The 20,978-nt window shown below is 38.0% G+C and overlaps 5 protein-coding genes across 16 annotated transcripts; 4 read left to right on the forward strand and 1 right to left on the reverse strand.

The window, feature by feature from the left end:
* Nucleotides 1-494: 494 nt before the first annotated feature.
* LOC122312731 (UDP-glycosyltransferase 708G1-like) lies at nt 495-1,913 on the forward strand. The gene has a single exon (XM_043127397.1). It carries the CDS (start codon nt 495-497, stop codon nt 1,911-1,913), a length of 1,419 nt encoding a protein of 472 aa, XP_042983331.1.
* Nucleotides 1,914-2,415: 502 nt separating this feature from the next.
* LOC122313778 (UDP-glycosyltransferase 708G1-like) lies at nt 2,416-4,196 on the forward strand. The gene has a single exon (XM_043129000.1). The coding sequence runs from the start codon at nt 2,521-2,523 to the stop codon at nt 3,934-3,936; it is 1,416 nt and encodes a 471-aa protein (XP_042984934.1). The 5' UTR covers nt 2,416-2,520; the 3' UTR covers nt 3,937-4,196.
* Nucleotides 4,197-4,347: 151 nt separating this feature from the next.
* LOC122313779 lies at nt 4,348-6,560 on the forward strand. Its single transcript, XM_043129002.1, has 4 exons — nt 4,348-4,848; nt 5,409-5,498; nt 5,587-5,683; nt 6,147-6,560. The coding sequence occupies exons 1-4, from the start codon at nt 4,620-4,622 to the stop codon at nt 6,283-6,285; spliced, it is 555 nt and encodes a 184-aa protein (XP_042984936.1). The 5' UTR covers nt 4,348-4,619; the 3' UTR covers nt 6,286-6,560.
* Nucleotides 6,561-8,132: 1,572 nt separating this feature from the next.
* Nucleotides 8,133-20,496, forward strand: LOC122313345 (protein GDAP2 homolog). 12 transcript variants are annotated; one of them, XR_006243360.1, is made up of 17 exons: nt 8,858-9,123; nt 9,533-9,949; nt 10,728-10,805; nt 11,232-11,287; nt 12,370-12,489; nt 12,605-12,675; nt 13,689-13,782; nt 13,966-14,169; nt 15,321-15,572; nt 16,087-16,195; nt 16,393-16,460; nt 17,240-17,309; nt 17,395-17,469; nt 17,569-17,660; nt 18,109-18,225; nt 19,300-19,481; nt 19,566-20,496. XR_006243360.1 is itself a non-coding variant. In XM_043128252.1 (16 exons), the coding sequence occupies exons 3-16, from the start codon at nt 9,635-9,637 to the stop codon at nt 18,185-18,187; spliced, it is 1,683 nt and encodes a 560-aa protein (XP_042984186.1). In that variant the 5' UTR covers nt 8,133-8,843; nt 9,037-9,123; nt 9,533-9,634; the 3' UTR covers nt 18,188-18,423. The 12 variants fall into 12 exon arrangements, 9 of the variants coding, with proteins under 9 accessions (XP_042984186.1, XP_042984188.1, XP_042984181.1 ...); XR_006243359.1 differs by having other exon boundaries at nt 19,326-19,481; XR_006243361.1 differs by having other exon boundaries at nt 8,859-9,123; nt 18,112-18,225; nt 19,326-19,481.
* On the reverse strand, nt 18,638-20,717 carry LOC122313346 (remorin 1.4-like). The gene is made up of 6 exons (XM_043128257.1): nt 20,676-20,717; nt 20,147-20,240; nt 19,821-20,081; nt 19,373-19,730; nt 19,079-19,160; nt 18,638-19,003 (listed from the first exon to the last, which is right to left on the reverse strand). The coding sequence occupies exons 2-6, from the start codon at nt 20,187-20,189 to the stop codon at nt 18,812-18,814; spliced, it is 936 nt and encodes a 311-aa protein (XP_042984191.1). The 5' UTR covers nt 20,190-20,240; nt 20,676-20,717; the 3' UTR covers nt 18,638-18,811.
* Nucleotides 20,718-20,978: the final 261 nt, after the last annotated feature.

Below are 20,978 nucleotides of genomic sequence, written 5' to 3' on the forward strand. Positions count from 1 at the left end.
GTAGTTATGTGAAGGGCTATGAAGAAATTGTCGGGAAAGAGGATTTATAGGAAATTGAGCAATAATATGAATGGTGAGTTATGTGGTGATCGTGAAGGATATGAGATATTTTACTATAAAAAGGGGCAAAAAAAAGATAAAAGTAAAAAAAGGAGCTAGAATGTACCGGAAAAGTGGGGGAAAGAATTCGAGATCATAGTGGAAAAAGAGGAAGTATTTACGCCGTGCATGGGGTATAATTTTCTCTACTTTCTTGTAGGGCATGGTTTTATGGCTAGACATGGTAGATGCAATATTTTCATTTAAATTGGAAGGTGCAACTAACTCTGGTTTGTGAGGTCTAGCATGCGGACGCATCAAGGATATTTTATGGGCCTGCATGCCTGTGCTGACTGAATGTAAACCAAACTCCTATACGGCGTATACGCCACAAAGTTGGGACTCCCAAGGCTCCTCTAAGCGAGAGAGGTTCACCTTTACCTGCACCAGCAAAAATGTCGGTTCTTGATGCCATTCTGATGCACATGCAGCCTGATCAAACTCACATTGCCCTCCTCCCCAGTGCTGGAATGGGCCATCTCACACCTTTCCTTCGGCTCGCCGATCTGCTCGTCCGCCGCCATTGCCGTGTCACCCTCATCACAACACATCCCATCGTTTCGCTTGCAGAGTCTCGTCTCGTCTCATGCTTCCTCTCTGCCTTCCCACAAGTCACTCAGCTGCAATTCCATCTCCTCCCTTTGGATCCTTCTACCGTCAAGCACTCCACTGACCCCTTCTTTATCCAGTATGAAACAATACGTCGCTCCGCTCACCTTCTCTCTCCTCTTCTTGCCACTCTTTCACCGCCTCTCCATGCCCTCGTCTATGATGCCCTTTTGATTTCCTCTATAATTCCAGTAACAGAAACCTTACATTTCTCTAACTACATCATCTTCCCATCATCAGCCAGAATGTTATCTTTTTATTCATACTTCCCAACCTTTGCATCCAAATCTGGTGACGCTCCTGCTATGCCTTGTGATGTTGAAATTCCAGGCCTTACGCCAATACCTAGGTCATCAATACCTCCTTTGTTGTTTATCCCAGACAGTCTCTTTGCTAAAATTTTCATGGAAGATAGTCGTAAAGTTGCAAAACTAAATGGCGTTTTGGTCAATACCTTTGAAGGACTCGAAGCACAATCACTAGAGGTGCTTACTGGCAGAAAATTACTTGAGGGAATGCCATCTGTGTTTGTAGTTGGACCTCTTCCACCATGTGAATTTGAGAGAGGAGAGTGTGGTGATCAGTTGAAGTGGCTTGATGAGCAGCCGGCGAGGTCGGTAGTTTATGTTAGCTTTGGGAGTCGGACAGCCATGTCCAGGGATCAAATAAGAGAGGTAGGTGAGGGGTTAGTTAAAAGTGGGTGTAGGTTTTTGTGGGTGATAAAGGACAAGAAAGTTGACAAGGAGGAAGAAGAGGGCTTGGACGAGGTTGTGGGGCACGAGCTAATGGAGAGAATGGAGGCAAAGGGATTGGTGGTGAAGAAATGGGTGGACCAACCACAGATACTTGGTCACAATTCTGTGGGAGGATTTGTTAGCCATTGTGGGTGGAATTCAGTGACAGAGGCTGCTTGGTACGGGGTGCCAATTTTAGCCTGGCCCCAAGGTGGGGATCAGAAGATCAATGCAGAGGTGGTGGAGGCGAGTGGAGTCGGCATGTGGGTGACGAGTTGGGGTGAAGAGGTTGTGGTGAAGGGGGATGAGATTGGAGGGAGAATTAGAGAGATGATGGGGAGTGAATTGTTGAGAGGAAAAGTTGCAGAGATCAGAGAAAAGGCAAGGAAAGCTTCTGGAGACGGTGGAAGCATTGAGATAACATTTAAGCGACTCATTGAAGAGTGGAAGAAGAGCAATAAGAGCATTTGAGAGCCATGACTATTGAGCTTCAATAGTCAGACTGCTTGTGACCTTTTTGTAGTTCCAACAAGCGCTGCGATTAATCTGCATTCTGCCTTTATGGGGTTGTAGAGAAATCACTCCATCGTGTATAATTATTTGAATTGGATGGTATTTATTCAGTGTAAGATCCACATCTTTTGATCATTAAATATATTTTTGACAAGTGTTGGATAAATGGAATATTTAAATTATTAACAATTTAAATTATTTGAATTATATGGTGTCTATTAATAATATTACGTATAATCTCATAGTGTACCATAAATACTGTGTAATTGTTTTGAAAAAGAATATAATTTTTTATTAAAAAATTAATTTTTTAATATAAATTTTATATTTATTTTTTTAAAAATAATTATACATTAATTATCATTTAAAGAATACATTTAATAGTCATCCAAACGTTGTAACGCTAAAATTTATTGGACCATTGACAAACTCCAACGAGCTATATTTATTAGGTAGAGCTTCTCTCTCATTTTATTGGGGCTATGGCCGCTACGCGCATGCATGTGAAGGTTAGGTAAGCCTAAACGAGTTCTCTTTACCAACAGCATAAGCAATTCAGCAAGCTATGTCGGTTCGTGTTGCCATGGCGATGCAGTCTGATCAACCTCATGTAGCTCTCCTCCCCAGTGCTGGAATGGGCCATCTCACACCCTTCCTTCGCCTCGCCACTCTGCTAGTCCGCCAACACTGCCGTGTCACCCTCGTCACCACGCATCCCACCGTTTCACTCTCCGAGTCTCGTCTTGTCTCCCAATTCCTCTCTGCTTTTCCTCAAGTCACTCAGCTACCATTCCATCTCCTCCCTTTGGACCGTTCCACCGCCAACTCCACCGATCCTTTCTATCTCCAGTTTGAAACAATACGTCGTTCAGCTCACCTTCTCTCCCCTCTCCTCGCAACGCTTTCACCTCCTCTCCATGCCCTCATCTCTGATGTCAGTTTGATTTCTTCTGTCATTCCGGTGACTGAAACCTTGCATCTCCCTTACTACCTCCTCTTCACGTCATCGGCCAGAATGTTTGCTTTCTTTTCATTCTTCCCAACCTTTGCATCCAAAGCTGGTGATGATCCTGCTACGTTTGGTGATGTTAAAATTCCAGGTTGTACGCCAATAACAAGATCGTCATTCCCTCCTTCGCTTCTTATCCCAGACAATCTCTTTGGTAAAATATTCAAGGACGACGGTCGTGAAGTTAATAAGTTAAATGGGTTTTTGGTCAATACCTTTGAAGGACTTGAAGCAGAGACACTAGAGGCGCTTAATGGCGGAAAAGTACTCAAGGGCTTACCCTCCGTATTTCCTGTCGGACCTTTCCCGCCGTTCGAGTTTGAGAGAGGAGATTGTGGCGATCAGTTGAAGTGGCTCGATGACCAGCCAGCAGGGTCGGTGGTCTATGTTAGCTTTGGGAGTCGGACAGCAATGTCCAGGGATCAAATAAGAGAGGTAGGAGATGGGCTAATTACAAGTGGGTGTAGGTTCTTGTGGGTGGTAAAGGACAAGAAAGTTGACAAGGAGGAAGAAGAGGGCTTGGACGAGGTCGTGGGGCTGGAGCTAATGGAGAGAATGAAGGCGAAGGGATTGGTGGTGAAGAAATGGGTGGACCAACCACAAATACTTGGCCACAGTTCTGTGGGAGGATTTGTGAGCCATTGCGGGTGGAACTCAGTGATAGAGGCTGCTTGGCATGGCGTGCCAATTTTAGCCTGGCCCCAAATTGGGGATCAGAAGATTAATGCAGAGCTGGTGAAGGCGAGCGGGCTTGGCATGTGGGTGACGAGTTGGGGTTGGGCTGAAGAGGTTGTGGTAAAGGGGGATGAGATTGGAGAGAGAATTAGAGAGATGATGGGGAGTGAATTGTTGAGAGGGCAGGCTGCGCGCATCAGAGAAGAGGCACGGAAAGCTTTTGGAGATGGTGGAAGCGTTGGAATAACATTTAAGCAACTTATTGAAGAGTGGAAGGCGAGCAATCAGAGCATTTAAGGGCCATGGCCGTCGAGCTTCTGATTAATTGTAACCTTTTGAAGTGTCAACAAGTGCTGGGATTATTCCTCATCTGCCTTTCGGAGTTGTAGAGAATCCCAGTTGATTATGCTTTCAAGTCATTGCATGTATCTCCCCTTTAAGAAAGAATAGTTCCTAGGAAATGTTTGGTCCATTTGAACTCAGTACGGATGACAAGATGGGTGCCTTAAACTTATGGTATCATAATTCGGGTTAATCTATGTTTTTTGAATATCGAATTCGTATTCTTTTTAAGTCTTGTTATATGGTACTACCTTCAGAAAGATTCGTTACTTTCATCAATAGCGGCAAGCATATGATGTCCAGCCAAAGGTTGCGCCATAGTGACTGGAAATAAAAATGGCAGTGGTCTGTGTTGTGAATGTTTCGGTGTCCAACCATTCAAAAAGGTCGCACTTTGTCTACTTCTCTTTGAAACAAAACACTCGGTCATATCTTATAAGCCAGTTGCCAACTCCTAGACGATTTTACATCTTGCAGCTTCGGGCCGACAGGTTATTGTGAAAAATTTTAAACCAATAAGTGGATGCCACGTGAGCATACTTACTGAATCTCATCGCTTGGTATCCACCGTATGTTTTCCCTCCTCATTATCCATTTACTCAGCCACAGAGAGAGAGAGAGAGAGAGAGGAGAGAGCTATGGTTTCCTCTTCATTGTCTCCTCTCTCACACTCCCAATTTTCATCCACCAACTTCATCCGTGCGACACCCACTAACAGTCAAAGGAAAACCCAAATTGGGTGCGCTGTAAAACCCACAATTTCTGGTTCTTCTTCTTCTTCTTCCTCTTACTCTTTTCCATTCTGTCGAGTTCTTCACAAGTCTCTTCCTCTTGCTGCTTCTGTTGTTCTTCTCTGGTCAAGTCCAGGTAATCATAATCACCAAGAATTAGCTCTATTTCACATCTGTTTCTAGTACTTCTGTAGAATAACGTTAGATATTACGCAATAAAAACTTAAGCTTCGTGGCATGAATTAATAGCAATATGTCAATGAACAATTTATTAGTCTACTATGAGTCGAGAAAAGAGTAGCGGCTATTTCCTTTATTCAACAAGTAGATAAATAGGATTCCACATGAACCGCTTTAAACTTTACTTTAGCCTTTTGGCCTCAAGGCCTGCTCGTGTGGTGTGGCATGATCACCAGACAGAATGCACCATTTGAGCTATATGCAAGTCAAGTACTACTGGTGATTTGCTAGTTGGGCTTAGGAAATTGAATATCTTCACAAGGCAGTCCTATATCGTTTTAAAAAAGTATTCATGATATGTTGTTTTATATCTTTATTCCGTCTCTTTTTGTTCTTAGTGCTAGGATTTTGAATAATTTCTACCTATCAAAAAGATTATGAATAATTTTTCTGAAATGCGAGTGAAGAAATGTAAATCCACAGTGGGTTGAATATTTTTTCTTTTGTGTTTTGCAGCTAAAGCCGGATTTCTGTCCGGGTCCACCGGAATAGAATCAGTTCCTGGTCCAAAGTTACCTGAAATTGATTTTCTCAACCGCTTTAATGGTTTGACACCGATAAATGTTTCTCATATTATTAACGTTCAGTTCATGCTTGATGTGTCAAACGGCATCTTACCGCCCTTCTTTTACAGAAGCAAACCAGAAGAAGTATGCGGAAGCTGATGCAAGATTCAAATCATCTCCCCTGCTCAAGGAATTCCTTGAGAGATCCAAGACAAACAAAGAAAAGTAATCTGTTTGTCATGAGTCAAATTATTGCAATAGATCAAATGTCAAACAGCTTATATTGGACTATTAATAACTGACTTTTACGCATCCACTGTTTCTGCTGCTTATAATATGTTTTAGAATTGCATTGATGCCACTCGGGTGGTAAAGTTATTAAGTGAAATGAGCCAAAGGTCAAGTTCAGTTCTGAGTTTCTTATGTTTTTATTGGATTTGATCTAGCTTCCTATGGTTCAAAAGTCGGAAAGGAAACGGGAAAATTGGGAAAGCATGACTAAGCTCATTGACAAGTCCTTAATGGCTAAATAGATGCTTTTCTCTGCCATAAAAGCTGTTGATTACTAATGTCTGAAGTAGGGTTTACTGATGGACACATGTACAAGTACTTTGCAAGTTAGTATCTCCTTGTCTGTTAAATTTGAGACTAGTGCGTTCTAATGCTGTCCCATTATGGAAATTTTCAGGAACCGTCAAGAAATCCAGGACAAATACTGCATACGTGGGGCAGAATGGGGTGTGGGAGATTGTTCAGCTGAGGGGATGTCTCCTGAGGACAAAGATAAGTTCATTGCAGAACTGAAGGAGAAGGCTGGAGTGAAATGAATGAAGCAGCTGTGGGTAATGTTTTATTGGACTGGCAGCATGGGTAAATCTACCTTGTAAAATCACATTTGGGGTGGTTTCTTACAACAGGATAGAATACGCGTCATTTCTTCTTTCGATTGTTGTTTTGAATGTAATCAGTTGGTATACTTTAGTTGCTTCTTAGGCTGGTTGAGTGACAGAAACGATAACATATGCAACGACTGAACATGCTGTGTCTCTTAATGAGGCAAATTTTGGTTCAATGCCTAATTTGGCTGTTAATTTTTTTTTTTAAGGATGGAGCTCGATGCTGGTAATTTTTTAGGTGATCTGATTACCAATGTAAGAAAATAAGTAGAACCATATTAGAGCGTCAAGGAATCTCCATACAGCAAAACTCGCTGATTCTGAAATATTGGGTACTAACAGTTTTGAGATACGACTCTTGAAGTGAAGATACAAGTAATTGGGATGAGATTCTTATTTTGATTGTTATGCAGAAGGTGAGAGAGTGAGCCTAGTTTTGATAACATGGTTGGATACTGAATAGGGTATGCTGTATGCATCAGAAATTGTTCATGCTGCAAGTCATGGACTATTTTAGTGCTTCCCTCTGAAATAATACCAAATTCAGCTTTTGATGTGCAATACATATAGTGCTATTCGCTAGATACTGAAATAGCATTTTCTTGGTAACTAGTGAAAGTAGAAGCAGTTTTTTGGTCTTAGGAAACTGTTTGCATCGCATCTGCTTGAACTTCATCAAGTAATATAGCTTAATGTTGACATGCACTTGGAGCTGCAAACAAAAAACAATGGCGCGCCCAGTGCCGAGAGACCAACTGCACAAGCAAGTTGTGCCTGCAGAGAAGCATTGACAGCATGAAAGGGGTCCCAAGTTTGTGTTCCCCAATACTTCTCATCTTTCAGGCTCCATTTATATCCATCCTCTATGGAACAAGGTCGTAGTACGGATATGCGCGTTAACAATGTTTTCTTTTTTTTTAATATGCTTATTAACAAATGACTTGAAAAAAAAAAAAAAATAGTCCAGGGATTAAAAAGAAAAACTTCAAAAAGAATAGTTATATTGATAGTTTGAGGGTGCAATACCTTAATTTTGATAATTTAAGGTACTGTGATTGCAGTCCATAAATATCATCGTGCATTTCTTTTGCAACAAAAATTTGAAAGAGCAACATAATCACAAAACTGAAGAAAAGTAGGGTGATTTGATAAAATGGTAATGAAGATTAAGAAAAATAAGAAAATAGATTGAGTTCTCTTGGAATTTTCTACTCACATGGGAGAAATAAATATAATAAATATACATTATATTTGTTTTTCAAAATACTTTTCTTTTAATTTTTTATGTGCGCTCGTCACATGTTTCATAAATACTACCAAGAGTTTAATGGTTTAATGGTATATGACCCGATTCTTTAAATGAAAATCTGGGTTTGAAAGCCCCCACCTGTTATATAAAAAAAAAAAAAATTTTTTTACAAATGATTTAAAAGAAATTTTCAAATTTTTATAGTGCGCATTAATATTAATATATTTAAATAATATTAAAAAAGAATAATGCTACGTCTCCTTATGATGGGTCTTGATAATTTTTTATTTATTTAGTGATTAAAGAAATGTTTTTATTAATGATATTATAATTTTTTTAAAAAATATTTAAGAATATAAAAATATATATGAAAAAATATACTGATAGTTGGATTTCGAATAGGGAAAAGTTGAGAGCTGGTCGGGTTTCGCAGCCAACCAATAACCATATGCCACGTATGCATTTCATAAAAACTGTCCATAAATCCTATTACACCCCGATTTTTTCTCTGTTTCTTTATTCCTCTCATCCGAAAGTCGTCTCCTTCGAGTGTCTTCAGAAAAAACACTCTGGTCTCTCCATCTCCCATTATCCTTTGCCAAAGTTTGAACAATCGATTTGGTCCGGGGGTCCAAAAGTAAAGCTTGGTGAGAGGCTAGTAAGCCTAGTTTATCGATCAAATTCCCATAGTAAGCGTGGTCGAACAAGAATGGGGTGGTAACATCAAATGGAGCAACAATGTTTTCGTTGCCACCAAAATGGGGGCATGACATTCTGAGTGCCTTCAGGAGTCTTGGATCGATGGCTGGGTTAGGCTGCTTGGTGCCATTATAGTCATACAGCCTTCTTATGAAGTTTTCACAGTGGGCAATTGGGTTGGAGAAAAAAAAAAAATCAAGTATTCAAGTGTAGAAAAGAAAAAGGTTTCACAGTGGATCGGCCAGGCTAAATCTAGTAAAGGGCATATGGTAGATCACGGGAGATGGAGAGATCAGTGTTTTTCTGAAGACACTCGAAAGAGAAGATTTTGGAAGAGAAGAAGAAAGAAATAGAGAAAAAAATTGGGTGTAATAGGATTCATGGAAAGTTTTAATAAAATGCATACGTGGCATATGGTTATTGGCTGACTGTGAAAAATACTTTTATACCCGACGGCTCCCAGCTTTTACCTTTGGAATAATAACTTCGATAATTTGATAGTTATGCATATCTGTGCAAAATAAAAGAAAGGTTCTTACGGGTAATTTAGTTTTTACTGTTAATTTCCTGACAAAATGAGTTTCGGTTTCGCCTCTCCACGCTCGTCAACCCCCAAATAAACTTCTACTTTTTCACAATCACTGGTTCTCTCTCTCTCTCTCTCTCTCAACCGAATTCTTGGGCTTCTTCAAAATTTTCTCCTTTTAAGTTATCTTTTATGGGGAGAATTTCAGGTTAGGTTTCGAAACTCAACTTACGTATGCGACCGGTTGCTATGTAAACCATCGAACTACAAAACAAAGCGGAGATTTGAATTTCAGGTAATGCTTGATTAATCAAATCGACTTCGTTAGTTCGTTATACCGTGCTCTCAATTTTCTGGGAAGATACACATTTTTTTTTTTTTTTTTAAAATGAAAAGCTGGGTACTTTATAATGAGAGTTTTAGATTCGTTTTTCTTTCTTAGTTTCTAAGCTTCCAAGCGGAGCTGATACAAAACTCGAGTTATCCTTGTTTCTTTTGCTTGTGCCATCTTTTGCGAGTTTCATTTATCAAAAGTTGAGTTTGCCCTTTTTTCTAGTACTTCTTAATTAGGGATCGCTTGAAATTATAATTGGTTTGAACATGAAGGTTGTGTTTATACTTTACTGTTTTTTAAATACTATGAGCACAGAGCATTGAGGAGGATTATAATTGCGCTTACATATAAGAATTCCTTCATGTGGCAGTTGAAGTTTTGATTTTGAAGGGACTGGCGTATGATGTGTTTGTGACTCTAGGTTTGAGAAGTACGACAATAACAGAGGTGGCTGTGATTGGGAGTTGTAAAAATGAACCGTTCTGTGGCTACGGCCACAGCCCGAGGTGGACTGGCAACAGATAGAGGGGACTCTGTTGTTAAATTGGATCAAGTTCCACGTTGGAGTGATGCGGAGCACAGGTCTTCTTTGGAGTTTGAGAATGGAGGTCCTTCATTTTCTAATCCGCTCATTCCTCATACTTTGACTGCTTCTGGGGCGGAGAGTGGTAGCAATGGAATAATGTCGAGATTTCTGGTTGATCACGAGATTAACTCAAAGATATATCTTTGGAGGGGGAACCCATGGAATCTTGAGGTAGATGCCGTTGTAAACTCAACAAATGAGGTGAGCGCGTGGTACTTTATCATCTGATCTTGCCTAAAATAATTACAGTGAGAATTTCAAAAAAATGATATAGATTTTTGCAATGGGAAAATCTTGAATTTCAGTTTCACACCAAATATGACATATGATCATCAGATAAAACCACGAGTCCAACAAATTTTGTTGGAATGATAAATAATACCTTCAAAACTTTTGGGATCTTTTACATTCACTCCGAGTTATCAACTTTATTCTTTTAAATTACTTCCGGTTGAAAGTGTAGCTTGTTTCTGTTGCTACTACATTTGAGGCAAAGATTTTCGAGGTCTGGAAAAAACTTATGCTTTTCTTTTTCTGTTTAATTAATGCATGGATGTACCAGAAATGCTGGTAAAAGTTATATGAATTCTGAATGAATGACTAACTTTGATGCCTAATGATGTTCTAGAGCTACATACTTTCTGTTAAAATTTCCTTAAATAATGAGCAATTAAGAAATTTTCTACTTATGAAAAAAAAAAAAAAAAAAAGAAGGAAATTTGCTTAAATCCCTCCATGTGCCGCAGGGAGTGCTAATAGATACATGAGAAGCTCCCCCAAGGCAGCGTGGGTTCCTCAGTATATTCTTCCCAAATTTTGTGAAAGTTGTTATAAGTTTTCATCTCATTGTAGCTGGGGCTGTTGATTATTCTCAGTTTAACTGCAACATTAAGCATGCATGCATTGGACAGCCAATAAGACTTTAACATTCTGACAACGTATTAATAGCTGATATATTTCAAAATTGGATGGTTAACAGAACTTGGATGAAGCACACAGCAGCCCTGGTCTGCATGCTGCGGCTGGACCTAGTCTTGCAGAAGAATGCGCTACACTGGTAAGACAATTGTATTGTTTAGCCCTTTATTTTCTTTAAAAATATCTCATTGGTATGTATTAAATGTCAATCCGATGCGGTCTTGAGGCATTCTTTGCCAGATCCTTGATGGTTTGTTTACAATGTAAAGTTAAAAAATAAATAGTCTGGACACACCACATCATTGTTGAAAATGTAGATTGCCATGCATAACTTGGTTTGGAGCTAGTTATTTCTTTCCAAATAAAGTTTTCTGATTGGTAAGGCACTTTGCTGGAGATAAGAAAAGCCCAAGGTATTAGTTAATACCTGTTAGGGTGCAGAGTTTTGGTGGGTGGGGTTGTCTGAAGGCAAAGAGATGTCACAATGACCCCATGAGCAAATAGGAAGCTGGATCTACGTTGGATCTCACTTGGACTGAACTGATATATCTTTGACTCTTAACAGGGTGGATGCCGAACAGGGATGGCAAAAGTTACAAATGCGTATGACCTTCCTGCTAGGTGGGGAGATTGGTGCATTTCTTATGTCTATATTTTATTTGGAAATGAAGAAAGCAGAATATATACAATATTGGAAGCCCATTTTGTACCACTTTTCTCTTCAACTATGCTCCTACTGCCTTGGAGATCATAGGCATATGATATCTTGTGATTTCTAACCCAAAGTTCTAATATTTACCGCAATCCTGTAACGCCCCAATGGAAGGCCCAAGTCATATGGCCTACACTCCAAAAGGACTAATTAATGATACAATTTGAGCCTCATTGGAATATTATAAAGAGCAAGAACTTCTCATTTGCAAGCAATGTGAGATTCCATACTCCACCTACCCTTATCACTTATTAGAATGGGATATCACAATCTCCCCCTATTATACTCCTGACGTGCTTGTCAGGCCAGTCGGTCTCAAGTGGCACAGCTCAAGTCCCACATTTTTGGTTGAGATAGGCTCTGATACTTGTAATGCCCCAATAGAAAGGCCCAAGCCATATGGCCTTACTCCAAAAGGACTAATTAATGATACAATTGGAGTCCCATTGAAACATTATAAAGAGCAAGAACTTCTTCTTTCCAAGTAATGTGGGATCCTATACACCACCTACCCTTACCTTATCACTTCTCAGAATGGGGGTATCACAAATCCCTCCATTTTTTGTTGGTTTTTTGAGATCAACTTTACTATGATTTTTAGTTAATAGTGGCTGAAGCATGGAATTCTGTTGTTATAACTCGTGATTTATTATCATTTACCCAACTTCTTCACTGATTAAATAAGCTATCTATGGTTAAATCTAGTTCTTGTTAAGTAGAGATATATTATTATGAGGATTTCTTAGATTTGGATATGACATCAGTCAATTTTGTGTTCATGCTTCATGGGTGGCTATCATATGTTTTGGTAATTTACCATAATGTTTATGTTGCTTATTTTGCTCAATGTCCACAACTCATTGTTATTTAAGTGTATTATAAGTTTATTTTTCCAGTGTTACGTGCATTACTTTTAGTCACATATCCAAAGCCAGACTGCATTCTCAAAACATAGAAAAACAAATGAATATTTCTTTGTGTATCTTGTCAGGAGAATTGTCCATACTGTTGGTCCTAAGTATGCTGTGAAATACCATACTGCTGCAGAGAATGCTCTTAGCCATTGCTATCGTTCTTGCCTTGAACTTCTCATTGAAAATGGGCTTAAAAGGTTGTTTGGTAGCAAATTTTGTGCCATTTCTTTCTTATAATTTGCTCATCTCGTATGCCTAACCTTTAGTTTCATACACATGGGAACTTACTTTGCTTGAAATATATACATGCAGTGTTGCTATGGGCTGTATATATACAGAGGCTAAAAACTATCCTCGTGAACCAGCTGCTCATGTGGCTATAAGTGAGATATTTTCCTCCTTGTTATAGTTCTCAAATTGATTATTATGATGTTTTCCATATATCACCAAAGTACTTAGTCTATATCCAGGAAACACATGTAAATTGAACTAGCCTGTATTGTTATCCAGGAATAATATGTTGTGTTTATGTATAAATTAACCATCATAAATGTTACCAGTACATAAACTGACATCCATCAATGCAAACAATGGAATACCTACAATGCTGTTCTTACCAGGGAAGGGGCGGGGAAGGAAATAGGCAAATCTGTGGTGTGTACTAACTTGTGAAGTCCTCAAATCAATCTCTTACTTTTTTCTGCTGTGACTGCTCCAGTTTTCTAACTTGAATCCAATCTATCTATTTTCTTTCTTCTTTTTGATAAGTATTGGCCCCACTTAACCCAATGGATTGGTAGGTTTAAACTCTTTAATAATATGTAGAATGACAAAGAGTTTAATTGTCAACATGCATGCATCTGATGTGAGTGCCATCATGCATACACTTAGGCCCTGTTTGGATAAGCTGTTGGTCTTGTCTCATCCCATCTCATCTCAACATCCAAACACTACTTAAACACAAACACTTTTCAATTTCTCTTTCATACCTTTTCATCTAATCATTACAACTTTCCCAAACTTCCATATAAAACACAAAAAACAATTCAACTCTTTCTAATACCAAAATAAAAATTATATTTTAACAATATTTTAATTCAACTTTTTCTATCTCTTTTCCCAAAACCCAATAAAGATCTTAACTCAAACTATTTCACTACTATTCACAAATCATCTCACTACTATTAACAGATTTCTCATATCATTTCATCTCATCTCACTATCCAAACGAGGCCTTACTCTTTTATTTGTATGGGTACGAAACTGTATAATTTTTCATGTAAATGCATCTTAACATTTTGTGAATGTGAATTATTGTGTCGATGATTGATTTTGAAAGGTTGAATGTCTCTAGTTTGTTCCTTCATGTCTAACTCACCTTTGGTTTACTTTCCAGGAACTGTGCGGCGGTTTCTTGAGAAGCAGAAAGATAAAATAACAGCTATTCTTTTTTGTACTATCACATCAACTGATACTGAAATATATAAGAGGTATATCTATGCTGCTGGATATACATGTTATCTTTTGTAGATGCAAAGTTTGTTGCTTTGTTAAATCAAATGATGACTTCTCAGTTATTTTATGCTATTTTCTTTTATTTCTGTTTTGAAAACTTGTTTTTGGAACTCTGTTGGCTTTTGGCATTATCCCTTTTAACATCTTTTTCCATGCAGGTTGCTGCCACTCTACTTTCCAAGAGATAAATATGAGGAGGAGGTGGCCATCTTAAAGTTACCTGCAGATGTTGGGGATGAGAATGGTGAGACTATTATAGATGAACGTAAAATTAGAATAAAGCCTTTGCCCAAGAAGACAACTCCCAAACCTCCCCAGGCTCCAATTGATCTTCCTTTTAGTGATGCTGGCTTGGTAAGAAGGTCAGTAAACTTTAATAAATCTCAGAAAATCAATCACCATTGTTAATGGTGTATTCTTCTTTTAACTGATGGCTTGTTTTACTTAAAAAAAAAAAAAAAAAAAAAAAACTGATGGCTTGTTTGATTTGTGGGAATTATATGCAAGTGTTTCTGAAGGAGTACAATCAATCTGAGGATTTTTGTGCATCTGTTACAGTTGCATCTCTCTTTCTAGTTTGCTAAACTAATTTTTTAATTTATAGTTAAGTCTTGGAGAAATATCCTTCAAAGGAGTTATAAAAAATAGTAATCTAGTAGCTAAAGGTTAAGATTCTTAAAAAAAATTCATTATGGTATTATGTGTCAAGTGGATTCAAGACCTCCTTAGTGAGGATTTCCTTTCATTATATAGGCACAAGTGTGCAAGATACAAGGCTGGAATCAAGGCTAAATTACAGAAAATTAAATCTATTTACAAGAAAGGAAACTATGACTATGTACAAAATCTGTCTAAGTATGGAACGTCTGCTATCTAAATGAGGAAGTATATATATACAACTCATAAAAGATAAATAAGGCAAGTGGAGACGTATCATGCTGTCATTATGCGTAAATTTATGTCCTTGCTTGTGCAGATTGCAATGTTTGTTTTCCCCTTTTGTTGAGTTACACACCACGATTGGGTCACCTTAAATTTTCCAAGTCTATTATTCATGCAATCCTTATTTGATGCCACTCATGCCAGGTTGTCGGCATTATTATATGCTTATTTCATCATGGATGTTCGTATATATCAGGAGTGTCGGATAAGATTATTCCGGCCTCATGCTTCATTGGTTATTGGCCATTGCTTGATGAGAAAAAAAATTACCCAGAGCAACAGCCAACGTTGACAAGCTTGCTTCTCCTTTTAATTTTTTTTTTTTTTAATCTTTTTCCTCGGTGATTTTACTTATATTTGGCAACTATTGTCTAATATGAGAAACGCTTTACATATTAAAGCATAAATCAAATTAATTTAGAGAAAGCATAGCATACAAAGATGTCATCTGAACACCTTCTTATAAATTGGTTCTTCATATGTAACTGTGTTACCTCTCATTTATGCCAATGTTCACAGCTATTGATACATACATTTCCTCTCTTTTTATTGGGTAATTGTTATTTTTTAGGAATTCATCATACTTGGATTCATTTCTGGATCCTGCGTTCATGTCTATAATAAAAGATCCAGATCAGAGACGCAAGGAAGAATGGGCAAAAAAGGGTCAAACACAGATGGGTTGGAATTGTCCTAAAATGCTTGGATTTGGTGACCTTGGTGGACCTCCATTATCTGCCACAGAGGAATACTTACTTCATTCTAGATACCTTGCAAAAGCAAATTCTCTCAGTCTTTCCGAAATAGCAGAGATGAAAATTGTGTAAACTTCCGTACTTGTCATTTTCCTGTTTTACATGTTTTGCACAGATTTGTGTTTTTACAAATTAATCAGTAAAGTGCCTTGTTCGTTGTTCTGAATTACATTTTTCCCCATCATATGAAATTATCTATATAAATAAGATGACCATATTGATATAACTGATGGCAATCCTCACCACCTTGACAACTGCCAAGTTTGGTGATCTGTTTGGGTCTCGATTCTCCCTCGCCTATTTTATGTTTTCTTTTTTCAGTGATCAGTGAATTCTTAGCCATTGTGACAGCTGTAAATATAGTGTACCCCTTGTGTGTAGATTTTCCCTTGCCTATTTTATCTTTGCCATTTTAGTTATTATCTTTTTAGCCTTTTGGGAAACCCTTGACTACTCGTGTAATTAGCCCAACTGTGAGATGTATAAATGATAAAATTTTTCATTTCTAGTGCAACGACTTTCTGCTAAGGGTTTCTTTTTTCTTGGTTTACATTTAACACCAGATCTTTATTTCTATTTCAGTTACCGTGGTGGGGTAGACAGGGAGGGTCATCCTGTAATGGTTGTTGTGGGGGCACATTTTCTGCCGCGATGTCTTGATTTGGAGCGATTTGTACTCTATGTAGTAAAGGTAATTAGGTTACTGCTGTTACTTTGACATTAATTAGTGTCTGCCGAAATGCTCCATTGTAGTTGGTTTTCAGATTCATCTGTTACGGATATTTTGCTCCTTGATGTTGGAAAATGAATGAGCCATGTTAAATTTTTTTGTCTTTATGAATCTTGGCTGTTGTGACTAAGATCATCATCTTTATTATTAAATGTCAGGAGTTCGAGCCCTTGATTCAGAAGCCTTATACTGTTGTATACTTCCACTCTGCTGCATCTTTACAGCTGTAAGTATTAGATGAAAAATGCATGACTTGTATTGTTGTTGTCTGAATTCCATTGGTGGCTACCAGTGAAGGTGGGATTTGGTCTCTGTCTCTTGTATAATCCTAAGAAACTAGACCAACTTTATTCTCTTGCACTTTGTAGCTTCCCACTGTCTTGCCTGCAATCACTAATGTTTTCATCCAATGGATTTTGTGCATTTAATATTGAATTTGTTGATCTGTAAATTGGTGTCTTATGTGGTTTATGCTTCATGAGGCTAGTATAAGTTGTGGAAGAAGCACTTACTTTGGATATGTATTAATTGTACAAATAGGGGAAGAAGAGGGATACCCATGGTTTTGGGCATTTATATGATTACTCGTAACATCTAAATGCCAGTTTGAGCTTGGTCAATTGTCAGCAGCTTGTAAGTTCAGTGGAGTGTTTGGCATATAGCCCATCTTCCATTGCTTGCTTGTTATCTAAGACAGTAGATATTTGCTGAGACCTATTGATAACATCCTTTTCTGTCATGGAGGAACAATTGGACATTTGAACCACTCAGATTTAATAAATATTGACAAAAAGTAACTTCTCTTTTGGAAGCTCAGATGAGCATACCGATGAGAACTCTAGGCTAGTAATTTTAATGGAAACGGGTGTTTGGCTGAGCTCTTCCATATGGCTCTCATTTTTAATGGAACTGAAGGAGGATATCTGGGTAGCTTTTGCTTTATATGTGAGGTTCTTTCTTCTACAAGCAATCCAGTTGTGGCTTAATCTTCCTTTCAATAAGCAGGCAACCGGACTTGGGATGGATGAGAAGATTACAACAGATACTTGGTCAGAAACACCAGCAAAATCTGCAAGTATGCACAGCTGAGTTTTTTGGTCTAACTAAGGACAATATATTTGCAATCTTGTTGGTTCTGATCTCTTATCTGCCATACGCAGGCAATATATGTTCTTCACCCGACATTTGGGCTTAAAGCTTCAATATTTGCCCTGCAATTGCTTGTAGACAGTGTGGTATGTCTGAAACTTATTTCCAGTTTAGACCTATGTTTCTTTGTTTTTATTTTTTTCTTCAGTATATTTATGTGTTTTTTTGTATGAACCAATTTTTAGGTGTGGAAGAAAGTGGTATATGTTGATCGACTTTTGCAGCTGTTCAGATACGTTCCTCGAGAGCAGTTGACCATCCCCGACTTTGTATTTCAGTTGAGTGTTGCTTTTCATTTTCCCCCCATTTTTAGTTTTCTTGTCAGTCAGGTTAAGTATCACAGTTTTTTATAATGGACGCTGCCTGACAATTTGGCTCTTGGCCAACACACACACCACTTATGATATATAGGATACCAGTTATTATATATATGCATATGTATGTGTACATATACATACATATATTTACTTATCAAAAAAAAAATATATGTATGTATATATGTATGTATGTGATTATCAAAAAGGGATATCCTGCACATTTATTTATTTATTACGGTGTCCAACTCCAACCAGGTGTGGCAAGATAAATTGCTGAACTGAGTCGTTTCCTGTACCACTTTTGTTACTTGTGTTGCAACTTGCATGCTATTTCTGGTCTAATTGATAATAGCAACATGCAACTTCAACAACTTCAAATTTTGATTTGGATGTTTTAATTACATTTAGCAGGCATGATTTAGAAGTGAATGGAGGGAAGGGTCTCACTGTGGACCCGAGAACAAAATATGTATATCAACGACCGTAGAAATCCTGAATGCAGTTCCATCAGGCGATTAAAAGCAGGTCCACAGTTTGTGATTTTTTCATTTGTTTTTCTCTATTCGAGATGGGCAAGAAATATAGATGTATGCCTGATTGTTTCGATTTTATTTCTGGTGCAATGATCTGGTTGTTCCTGAAGATGGAAATAACGTTTTTCATTTTTGTATTATCTTGGTGAGTTTTCAATATAATAAAGGCTTATTTGCGTCTGTTTAAATCTGGGCTATGGGCTTTGATGGACGGTAATGAAGTTTTGTGTTCTTGCGTTTACATACCTTGTATAATTATCAAGGCAGATCATACACACTGTTCAAACTTCACATATATTTTGGTCTAGTTTTTTTAATTTTAATTAAAAACATAGTCCAAATCTGCCCTCATCATTCATGAATGATGTGATGTTGTCCACAAACAATAGATAAATCAATTCAAATCAATGTAATTATTGAATCTCTTACTTTTAGCTCTTAAAGGCAAATTCTCTTTGATATTGAACGGCAAATCATATAAAGAAGTTTCCATTGGCCTGAGAGAACGTTTACAGCTTGCAGAACTTCTAAGATTTCATTTTGTCTGTAAAAAACATATGAATTGGGATTCTTTATTTTCAGCAGCATAAACCTGTATTAGGATCTTTCCCAGTAGTTCTAATTCGGTTTGCCTTCTCTTTTGCTTTTAACTCTGCATTCCTTTGCCTTTCCTCTGCCTTCACTTTTGCTGCTCCTGCAGACTGATCAATGTATTTGATGTTGTTACCGTATTCTTTTAGAGCTCTTTCCCTTTTTCTTGCCACTTCACTCTGCATCCAAAAAGAGATTATCAGTCCCTATTTCATTATTCTGAATTAGCTTTGGAAAAGAGAATGAAGCAAAACCTCTGTCCTTTCTAGTCGGCTTCTGGCTTTTGCCTTCTTCTTTTTCTCCCAGGAAGCTATTGTGGATTCTAGCTTCTCATACCTGAAAATCTCTGTTAGTGATAAAGAGCTCATATATTTAGCTGCTTGAAATTTGGGCAGTGAATTGAAAATGTTAGCTTGTGTTTTATACTTGTTTTCTGGCTTGAAAATGTCTATCGTTTGAAACCTTGACATCTCAGGATGACTTGTTTGGTATTGCATCCAGTTTAATTATTCGTAGTTCAAGAGACCACTCTCAAAATCAAGACATACCGGTTTTTTATCTTATCAAACTCAGCCTTTTCCCAATCGTCTGCTTTTGTTTCATCCCTTAAAGATCCCATTGTACTCTGCTCTTGGGCGTCAGTTGGTGGGATTAAAGGTATTGTTGAACTCTTTCTTTGGATTTCATTTGGTGGCATTGCTGGTTTAATGGTGGCAGGCAGTTCAGGTTCTGGTGCTGCAGTTTCAGGTTGTATGATGACAGTGCTGTTCAAGTGCTCGGCAAAAGTTGGAGCCTTTTTAATTGAAGGGGCAGGCCGAATGTGCTTTTCGGGAATCTTTTCAGTCGTTGCAGCAGTTATTTGAATCTTGCTATCTTGGCCTTCTGATACTTTGATTGAAGTTTCACCTAATACAGATCATCTCAAGAAATTTTGTTGAAAAGAAGTATAATCGGGAACTCATATAACTTTCGGTACTCATGATCAGTGTCTTTTACCTGGCAATCGCTTGGATACCCTACCAAATTCAGGGGCCAAGCTTGGTTTATCCTCCTCTTTGCTTTTGCTTGTGATCGAAGAGGTTTCAGGGTGTTCCCTCAACTCTTTCTGATCTGGGATGCCTATTTCTTCAAGTCTTTTGATGGCCAATGCAACTGCTGCCACTGCGGCTGTATGCTCTATTATATTGTTTGGATGATCATCCCGACTCATTTGCCTAGAGAACTGTCTTTGGAACCAGTTCTGAGATTTCGTTTCCTCTGTAAGACAAAACATTAACTAGGGTTTGTGATTGATTGCTGCTCCATCCATACAACTAGCTTACCTTTGAAACTTCGATTCTTCCGAGGTGGTGCTCCTTGATCCATGATGCTGCCAGCCTCTTCAGTCTCTCCTTTTTTACACCAGAATATCTCAACCTAGCCAGAAGTAAAGTCACAAGTGCAGCCAATGATGCATATAATTCTGTAGCTTTCTTCTCTCATGCATGCAAGTTGCAACCATTATCTTTGATGACCATCAATTGACACTACCATAATTTGTGATATTTAGTCTATAACCCAGTTGTAGCCACTTGGCATAGAAACTAATTTACTTAAAGATTATAAATTCTAGCGGTGGCTAACACATTGATTTCTGAAACCCAGTTTATTTCTGGAATTTAGTTTCTAAAAATTCTAGTGGCAGCTCAACATATCCCAAATCATCATAATTATCAATGTTGCTAAAACGCATAAGGGTAATTATCTGGAATTTGTGTGCTGGTGTATGCATAGATAAAGGCATGCACCCGCAACAACCTTTCTGGAAATTTATGTAACTGCAAGTATTTTCATGGTTAAGAAGCGGCTTACCCTGTTTCCTTGATCAAAGCGTCGATAGGTTAGACTTTGAGATGAGTCTGTTCCGAAAATTCTGCTTCAGCAATGATCTTTTGAGAGAAGAAAAGTATTCTTCATTTCCCTGGATGCTTAGTTTTTTGTTTTCTTTCAATATACTGGAAACAATCTATCACTTTTGAAGAAGAAGCATTAGAGGAAACAAATGGACATAAAAGTTTGCTCCAAGGCTGTGATTAGAGATGGGGGGAGCAAGCAAGGCAGCCTAGGTATGCTTTGCATCTTAGGCCTGGTTTTGAATCTTACTTTGAGAGAAGA

This window comes from Carya illinoinensis, chromosome 6, assembly GCF_018687715.1.
Source record: "Carya illinoinensis cultivar Pawnee chromosome 6, C.illinoinensisPawnee_v1, whole genome shotgun sequence".
NCBI lineage: Eukaryota > Viridiplantae > Streptophyta > Magnoliopsida > Fagales > Juglandaceae > Carya > Carya illinoinensis.